Below are 9,304 nucleotides of genomic sequence, written 5' to 3'. Positions count from 1 at the left end.
AGAGTGAGTTCACATTGACACACGACTCGCTGCCATCGGCAGCAGTATACCAAATTAAATCCACCTACAAACAAAGGATAAGTTGATAACGTAATTTTTATATTTTTCTTTTGTTCTCTTAACTTCTTGTTGACAAATCCCATAAAAATTTTTTTTAAAAAAACACAAGTTAAAAATGGAGATCTATGGCACAGAAAAATCAACAAAATCACAATGTGAACACGAAGCCCTCAGAATTAACTCTTGGTTTAGGTAATTTGATAGGATTTGTCGAAAAGAAACGTGTAAATATGGAAAATAAAAATAATATAAAATAGGATCTAATGTAGGTTATTCATGTGGCTCAAGCAAGAGACTGTGTGGAAAGTGAAAGCCAGAAAAATATAATTATTGAAGACCCAACCCCCCTTTAAAAGAGACAATTTGACGAGGATTTGTGGTTAATATGCAAGGACTAACCAAATATTTTACCAGTACAATCTTCCGTAGCAAAGGCCAGAGGTGTGTAAACCAGATAAATAACACAAGACACATCCAATTTCAATGGTTTATGCCAGAGTAGTAAAAATGACAACTGCTAGGCTTCTGTTCGCTGCTGTTATATTTAAGTTTTACATGTGACTTACAAAGCCGTGCTCTCCTGTGCCACTGAGCTGAATGCCAACAGAGAAAAAATTTGGGATCAGTCATTCAATATTTCCAATCTTTGTTGGGTAACAGAAAATGTTGGGATTTGTGATTACAGTCATTGTTGTAATATTGATTCATGTGGGGCAGCACCAGCAGTTTTACTCATGTGGAACCGCAGTTTGAAATACAGTTCTCAACAAAGGGCAAACAGTTACTGACAGAGCAATTTTCCACTCAAGGTCTCCATAATACATTAAGTATGGTTTAGATCATCATGTATGGAAACCAAACTATATTTCACTGGCTGGATGCCTCCCATATGACAAGACTGTAACTATAATGGAATATAAATTAAAAGCTCCTTCCACCCAGTATGCATAGTCATGTAAGAAACTTCTTATAAGTAAAGCAAAAACACCTGAGAACAAGCTGACCTTTTCCGAATCACTTCGCTTTCTTTAAGAGTCGTTAGGAACAAGAAATTATGACTCATCCTACGAGTTGTATTAAAAGCAGTGAACCTGGAGGTCAAACACAGTGCAGTCTGCATTATGACAGATTTTGTTTTGGCTTTCTACTCTTGCACATTGGATTTCAAACAACACTATAACTATGAGAATAAAGTGCTGACTTTTAGCTTTAAAGCGGCTCTAATTATTGTTGTATATTTTAACAGTGAATGACATTACTCACAACGGGCCACCTGCAGTATGAGTTACAGTCACCACAAAGGATGATCTGTAGTTTAAGCTCATTGTTTTTGGCAGTTCAGGGAACAGATTTACCGGTTTGACTCGCATGTGTCATTTTCAACAGCAAACAGATGTTTACAGTAAAAAAGAAAAGGCTGATAGAAGTAATGAACCGTATTTGAACAGCACCAAATGAAAGACGAACACAGTTGGCCGATTAGCTGCTAAATGTTTCATTATGTTTCTCTCAAAAGGAGAGTGAATATTAGGCTTTGGGTCAGGTTGTTTTGAAAGGTGAATTTTCTGCCCTTTTCCACTCCCCACTAAAAGACCCACCAAAAGACCCAGAAAAGTTGTTGCTCAAGTGGGAGTCTTTGTTTTCAAACCTCCAGTGTGCTGAAGTAAAGCCAAAACAATCAAAACATATCACTGCCCTAATGCTGACACGCATACATGTACGTCATCAGCTGTCTGTGACTGATCTCTAAGACAAAGACTGAGTTAAATGGATTGCTAACAGGATGTTGTTTCACTCGTTTTCAGGTGAAATGCAGCTCATGGTCTGAACTGGTCTTTATTCTTCTGGGCTTCATGGTTGCTTAGCGAGGAGGCAGCAATGGGAACGGCTGAGAACAACATGGGCAAGTCTTTCATCAGACATCTGTCATCTCATCTTCCATCTCCCCCTCTGTTTCACCTTCTGCCTCGCCTTCTTCCTCCTCTTCCTCCTCAGAAGTCACATCCAGCTCCTCCATCTGGGAGACACACTTTGGACACGAGCAGACGAACAGGTAGTTCTCCCTGGGAAGAAAATGTTCAGCCAGTCACATTGTTGCACCTCTAACAAGAGCTAAATTAATTACAAGAATTCTGCGTGGCGGCGTTACAAAAGTCTGGTGCTTCGCAGCCGTCGCTTTTGGCTGTTAAACACTGCAATTAATGCTTGTGGTGCAATTAATACTTTTAATCAGCTGGTGTGATATGGTCCCAAAAGAGCTCACACCAGCAGCCTGGTAGTGAAACTGCACCTTCTCAGCCCCGACAATAATCGCAGGATGCACTAAAAACGTTATGCCTCTCAGAGACTTGTTTAACAAACTTCCCCTGCCTTTCCAGAGTATGGGGTGTAATTCGAAGATGTCAATCAATGATGAGCGTGAGCGCAGGAGTAGTCATCAGACCCCGTAGCATCTCGGCCTTAAGACTGGCCATTATTGCCTGGAAAGCTTTTTATTGATCCGGATGAAATTCATAACACTATGACCCCTGTTCGAGTGAATCATCCGAGGGATTACCTCAGTATTTTGTGTCTGCTGTGTCGGCTTCGGTCCCGCTGACAGCAGTCCAAATAACTGATGCAGATCTCCTGAAAATGGAAGAAAACGCAAACTTGAACTGGCTGAAGAAGCCCGACATCAATAACATGAAGATATTCAGCCTTAACATTTCCACTTAAATCCCACAAGCATACTACGAGTACTGCTACTTTTCATATGACAGAAATGTGTTTTTTGGGTTTTTTTTTTTTTTCAAATGTCTTTGTTCCCGCATGCAGGAAGCTGCTCTGTCCTTCAGTCGCTCTGCTAGTGAAACGTTGTACAAAGCACTTCTGTCTTGTCTGACATTCAAAGGAGAAAGCTTTGCCGGGAAAGTAGCGCGGCTGCTGTGACATTACTGTGCCGCACGGATGCAAGGCTTCTCAATCTTTCTGACAGCTTGACAAACCCACTCCAATCCTGAAAGTCTCAGCCTTCTAATACCGTCTGACAAGGGAGCACACAAAGCTAGAGAGGGATGTTCCGTCCCGTCTATCCCAGGCCAAAATTTATCACTCCACACCCAGGCATGTCAGCTGACCTCTCCAGGGTTGATGTCACTAAGGGCACTGAGGTGAAGCAGGAAATTGTTACTGGGGAAGGACGCCTCTGCGTTGGGTATGCAGCTGTGGTTACCTGCGTGGGGGGGTGGGGGGTGGGGGGGTCAAAGAGGCAAAAATGAGGTCACCAGACGGCCTTTTAACCAGAGTAACAGAAGTGCTCGTAACAGACACATCATCTGCACTTACATGAGCTTTGAAGCAGAAAAAGTCCAGAGCCCTCACAGTTAAGAAAGTCTCCCGTTTCTGCAGAGAAAAGTCACAAATTATGGACATTTCTGACCTTTGTTGGGATCTGCGCACAGGTTACATAATAATCGCAGCATGTTCATTGGTCAGAACTACAACACACACAATAATGAACACTCACTCAAACAATATGACCGCCGCAAATCTGCTCAGTTGAGACAAAAAATAATTTGCTGCAAGACTGAGATAAAACTGTGACCTTTCTCTATGTCCTTGTACAGCTGGTCGATAAAAGAGTCCAAATGCTCCCTCTGCTGGGCAGGAAGCTCAAGTGCATCACAGGCATGAACCCACTGACTCAAAGAGCTACAATTAAATGAAAGTAGAGCACAAAGAAGGAGAATTATTGAAGCTGAGATCCAGAGTTGGGCCTGTTGAAAGTTGAAGTGAAGAACAACAGAGGCAGGTGTTTACCTGGTGCCGATACCTTGTCCGTTGGTTCCCACCAAAGCAAACAGAGAGCGGAAACCCTCAGGAACAAACCACTGCAATACAGTTACACCTTTGATGAGCCATACAGGGAGATTTTCAATTTAATTTAACCCCTATTTTACTGAGGAGAGACATTAAGGTCAGCTACAACGTCACTTGAGCTAGAAGGAGTTACTTAAATTCACTTTTCAGTCATATCAGCACAATAATTAAATTTTCAAGCAAACATGCCAGAAATAAAAAACACCTGGCATCCCCTTTTTAAATGTGACACATTGTTTGCTGTCAGCATGACACAACTAACGTTTCACTGACATTTATACAAAAAAATGATTCATCAGGCAGGATGACATTCAGGACGCAGAGAAGGCCAAATGAAATCAGAACCGTCGGCTCAAAGTTCACCTGTGAGCTGCCGTAATTAACTGTCCTGAGGAGAAAAAAAATATTTTTGGGATATTTTTTGGCAGCTGCGCAGCATTTGGCAAAAATGAGCTGAACAAACCAGTGGACTGAAAACATGAAGAAACACTCTTACCCGGCTGAGATGGTCATCATAAAGTGCTTCTGTAAAAAGGCTGTGTAACAAGGCTAACTGCCCCTGCAAAAACAAATAAAAAAAAAAAAAAGCCATTTTACCCAACAGAAAATATACTTCTGAAGCAAAGGTGGCCACAGTGGGACGAGAAACTGTCTCAGGGGAGAGTGACACCTTGGCATGCTTTGCTTATCGAGGTGTGAAGAACTGCGATGGCCACGAGAGCATGATACGGTCTTTGAAGAGACATTTTCACTTCAACAACCTTATATCTGCAGCAGGAAGAAGATGAAGGCTACTCACTCTGAACTTCTCTCCCAGGAGCTTATGGGCGATCTCCTCTTCCTCGTTCGCTGTCCGGCTGCAGAAGTGAGAAAACAGCTTCTGCCAGTGTGCTTTATCTTTGGCCTGGACAACATCAATGACATCGTGTCACTTATTACAGTGAGTTGCATTGGTGAATAGCAGCATTTCTCTGTTGCACGCACCGAATGTTTCACCGCTTGTTGCGAAGGATAATACGTGTTTTTTTTAAAAAGAGAGGAACAACTGAGTCAAACCAAATTACTGATGGTATCTGCACATATGTGACTTACATCCTTCAACACCAAGCACACATATTTTACTGTATGACGTTTAGGCCCGGTGTTCACACTGAACAATTAGCATCCAGCAAAACATTTTCCACCAATAAGTCTCGGAGATAAAAGTAATCAGAGAGACTCACCTGTTTGACCATAGAGACCATTCTGGCCATAAGCATGATGCTGGAGGTCTCCGGAGGATAATGCATACTCCTAAAAGAAGACAAGAATCTGCATTTCATAAAATGTCTAAATAAAGATCAGCACCTTGGAGAGGGTAAAACGCTCTCTCACCTCCATGCGTCTTTGAGCTTGTTCATAGGGTGGTCAGGATCATCATGAGAAGGACCCACACACAGAGCTCGATGGTACTGATCTGCAGCTGCTTGTCGACACTCGCTGCCACAGTACATCACCTGCAAGGAGAGCCGGGTTCACACAGGTCATAAAACACTGGAAATGCTTAAAAACAATGGTGTAAATCATTGGAAGTGATAAAAGAAATCATCTTCACTCCAAATAACGCAGTTCCTTCCCCATTAATTGGATATTACACATCTGCAACAGCCACTTCAGCAACACTATGAGCAGGGAATTGACTGTGGTTTATTATTCAGTCAAAAGAATTTATAAAGTAATGCACTAGTGCTCAAACATCTATGAAATATATAATTGTGTATAGATTTTTGTTGGGCTGGTTTTTGATTTTCAAATCATTGTTCTTCCAGGTTTGTGATGAGTCAGCAGACAAATTTAACACGGACCACTTTTTTTTTTTCAAGCCCCATTTGTGACTCCAAGTTTCTTTTGGACAAATCGGGAAAGCCTAAAAATATTATAATTTTCCAAATTAGAGAAATGTAATGGAGCAATTTCTAAAGATATTAAAAAATATAAACCATTTCAGGAACATCATCATCCATTCTGAAAAGTAGGAGATGAATCTGCAAACTGTGCAGGTTATAATGAAAGAGGAATGAGCTTTGTAAGTGTGTTGTACAGCTTCAGGAACCTAAAGCACAAAGCCATGAAATTATGTGCAATTCACTTTGACATAGTTCAAACTCAGCTTGTTTGCTCCATAGATAAGTAATAATACACGTACTAAGTGAGAAACTACTGCAGGTCTCTGTGTTCCAATAAAAACTAGACAGATAGATTGGCTCAACAGTATCAGTCCTGGTCTCTAAAAATCGAACAGCTTGTCGTGCCGTCCACCACAAATACCGTCAAGTTCCTCACTGACCGCCGCCAGCTCCAAATCAGTGAGTCTCATATTGATCTGATGACTTTCTCTAAGGTTATTATTATTATTTTTTTTTTTTTTTTTTTATTGAGAGAAAAATGAATAATAAACAAAGTTTAAACCTTCAAGCACCAACTTAAGTCCTGATCAGACTTGCCTGACATTGAGGGCAGGCCTGGTGCAGCTCCGGTCGAACACGGCAGAGCTCGGGGTGAGGAAGGCTGAGTCCGGGGATGCCGCTGAGTCTCCTCGCATTCTCCTCTGCAGTCTCCAGAGCGCGTAGGCAGTACTCACAGGCTGGCAAAGGTGCGAGAGCACAGCAGATGAGCACAGGCAAAACATCGCTGCAGACCTTGGAGATATTAAAGTTTCATTCTCCTCCTAAAACTCAGATTTATGAAGTGTGAACCAAGTCCGTGTCCTGATGCTTTATAGGTACATATTATTAATGCAACTTCAGTCTTAGTCTTTGTAAAACGATGCAACTTGAACGATGTTAAAGTCAGGTACAAAGTCCTAAAGGCACCTTCAGTTACTTCATTCACACGTGTTGTCGTATTTAAATACAGTCAACATGCATTTGACGTCTCACCTTTATATTTATACAAAGCATTCCAGAGGAACTGGGCAGAGACGAGAGGGCGCTCGATGAAGATGGCGTCTCCCTTCTTGATGCTCTTTTTGGCGAATAGACCTTTACCCTGAAACATGAACAACAAACTGTTACCGTTGTTCTCCGTCACAGAGGGATTCGCTTAAACACAACTACAGCACAATTACTAGAGCACGTAGTCTACTGAAAAGAAAGAAAGACGCTTAAAAGCTCCTCATAGATGAAAATGTAGTAAGATGAGCTTAAAGATCACAGTGAGAGCTGAAAGATAAGCAAATTAAACAGTGGGTTCACTAACAGGAACATTCTGTTTAAGCTATTTGTCAAGTAAATGTTCCAAATACTTAATTGCCGTTTCCTCAATAGGAGGATTTGCTGCTTTTATCTTAGCATAAATTGAACATCTTTGTCGTTCGGCTTCTTAGTCTGACAGAACAGTATCAATACATACAGATCAAAATAATAATTATCAGATGACTGAGTAAATAAGCTTGTTGTATTTTACAACTTTTCTTGCAAATGTTGCCTTTAAAAAAAAGGAAGAAAATATGAATGTGATTTTTGTGTGAAAATATGTGATGTGGTTTTCTATCAGGACCATCAAATTGTATTTTTTTTTCCCTGAAAGCAATGAATCAACTAGTGAACATGACAAAAGCTGACAGAAAACAAACAGCGACAAAGAAATGCAAAATGGGACACAGAACAATCAAAATGATATAGAAAACAGACACAAAATAATCAAAATGATATACAAAACAGACACAAAATAATCAAAATGATATAGAAAACAGACACAAAATAATCAAAATGATATAGAAAACAGACACAAAATAATCAAAATGATATACAAAACAGACACAAAATAATCAAAATGATATAGAAAACAGACACAAAATAATCAAAATGATATACAAAACAGACACAGTGATGCAACATGAACCAGAGTGAGACACAAAAGTGTATTGAGACGGTGTTCAATGGGGATTTTCCACTATAAAATCTAGAAAATATTCCTTCTGCTTGTACAACTTTTCTTACAAAAAGGTGAACTTCAAAATGGTAGAAATGTGATTTATTTGTGAAATAATGTGATTGAGTTTTCTTCCAGCGCCCTCAAGTTATTTTTTTTTTTCTTCTGAAAGCAATAAATCAAACAGTGAACTGGAGTAAAAGCTGCCAGAAAACAAACAATCGGGAGACGCAGAATGAGACTAAACGAATACAACGTGGTGTAACACCAAAAAAAAAAACAAGAGATGCAAAACGAAGCACGTGATGCTCAAAAAAAACAAAATGACACAAGCGCAAGACAAATAAAAGTAAATGAACATCAAACACAAAGTGACCACAAAATAAACTCCTCACCAGACCATCTTCAGATCAGCACACAAAAACCAATGGACTTTGGTCGGAATATTTTTAACAGCAGGAACTTCATGTTTGTATATGTTGAGCAATTATTGATTTGATGACTGCACGTGGCTTTTTTTTTAAACGTGTCTCTCTTTTTTGTTTTCGGAGAATCATCGCTCAGCTGTGGTCTTGTTGTGGTCAGATTTACAGCTTTAAAGTCGCTGAGATCTGCAGTGCACACGTAGCGCTCACTGTTAAAATAAAAAATAAAAAATAGATGAACTAAAGACACAAGTCTGAAGCTCTGTGGTAGGTTTGGTCATTCGTTTGGCTTCATCCCTGTGCGCCCTGCAGCAGTCAAAGTGTGCTGTGATCCACGCCGACAGCCGACACGCGACCAACAACTCCGCTGATTTAAAGCGACGTGAAGACGCGCATTTTGTCCGAATCCGTTTAGTCCGACACACCGGAGTCAGTCTCACCTTGACGTTGTCAATAAATCGGACATCCACGCCGCTGGCAACTTTGCCGGGGTCCTCGCAGAAGGAAAACATGTCATCCAGGGGAGCAGCCATGTTCGTGACGCCCTTTCAACTTTCAACTCCCGACACTGACGTGTTATCTGTGAGACGGGCTGCTGCGACCTCTGGCGGTGGACCGGGAGGACTGCGGCGGATCCCGCAGAGGGTTCACTGCTGAAAGTTGTTTTAGTTGGGTAGGTAGGTAGGTATTTACTTTATTAATCCCCGAGGGGAAATTTTTTTTTTTCGCTACAGCAGCATACAGAAGCAATAAGATAATAATAGAAATAATAGAATAAAATAAAATAATAGAATAGAATAGAATAGAATAGAATAGAATAGAATAGAATAGAATAGAATAATAGAAAAGCAATAAAATATCAGTAAATAGCAGTAAAAATATAAAATGCACAGTGTATACAGTACATTATATATCTATATATATTATATACAACAAACCAAGAAACACAGTTAACATATATATATATATATGTACATATATATATACAGTACCGTATATATCTATATATATTATATACAAACAAACCAAGAAACACAGTCAACAGT

General features: G+C 40.2%; 1 protein-coding gene across 1 annotated transcript; it reads right to left on the bottom strand.

Annotated features, from left to right (window-relative positions):
* Nucleotides 1–535: 535 nt before the first annotated feature.
* smyd5 (SMYD family member 5) lies at nucleotides 536–8,811 on the bottom strand. Its single transcript, XM_069171414.1, has 13 exons — nucleotides 8,699–8,811; nucleotides 6,840–6,948; nucleotides 6,405–6,544; nucleotides 5,296–5,417; nucleotides 5,145–5,214; nucleotides 4,721–4,825; nucleotides 4,418–4,480; nucleotides 3,862–3,932; nucleotides 3,647–3,753; nucleotides 3,388–3,444; nucleotides 3,180–3,274; nucleotides 2,618–2,688; nucleotides 536–2,123 (listed from the first exon to the last, which is right to left on the bottom strand). The coding sequence occupies exons 1-13, from the start codon at nucleotides 8,789–8,791 to the stop codon at nucleotides 1,976–1,978; spliced, it is 1,251 nt and encodes a 416-aa protein (XP_069027515.1). The 5' UTR covers nucleotides 8,792–8,811; the 3' UTR covers nucleotides 536–1,975.
* Nucleotides 8,812–9,304: the final 493 nt, after the last annotated feature.

The sequence above is a fragment of the Embiotoca jacksoni genome, unplaced genomic scaffold (assembly GCF_022577435.1).
Source record: "Embiotoca jacksoni isolate LCO1_2020_lvr unplaced genomic scaffold, fEmbJac1.0.p SCAF_5, whole genome shotgun sequence".
Taxonomy (NCBI): Eukaryota; Metazoa; Chordata; class Actinopteri; family Embiotocidae; genus Embiotoca; species Embiotoca jacksoni.
Note: the sequence above shows the minus strand (reverse complement) of the source record. Positions and strands in the feature narration are given on the sequence as shown.

Bases quoted from the DNA above. Each gene is read 5' to 3' on its own strand.
- smyd5 (XM_069171414.1), bottom strand. From the start codon at position 8,791: ATGGCTGCTCCCCTGGATGACATGTTTTCCTTCTGCGAGGACCCCGGC. The intron at 4,481-4,720 runs GTGAGTAGCCTT...TTGTTTTTGCAG, and splicing joins TCCTGGGAGAGAAGTTCAGA to GGGCAGTTAGCCTTGTTACA. The intron at 3,933-4,417 runs GTAAGAGTGTTT...ACTGTATTGCAG, and splicing joins ATGATGACCATCTCAGCCGG to TGGTTTGTTCCTGAGGGTTT.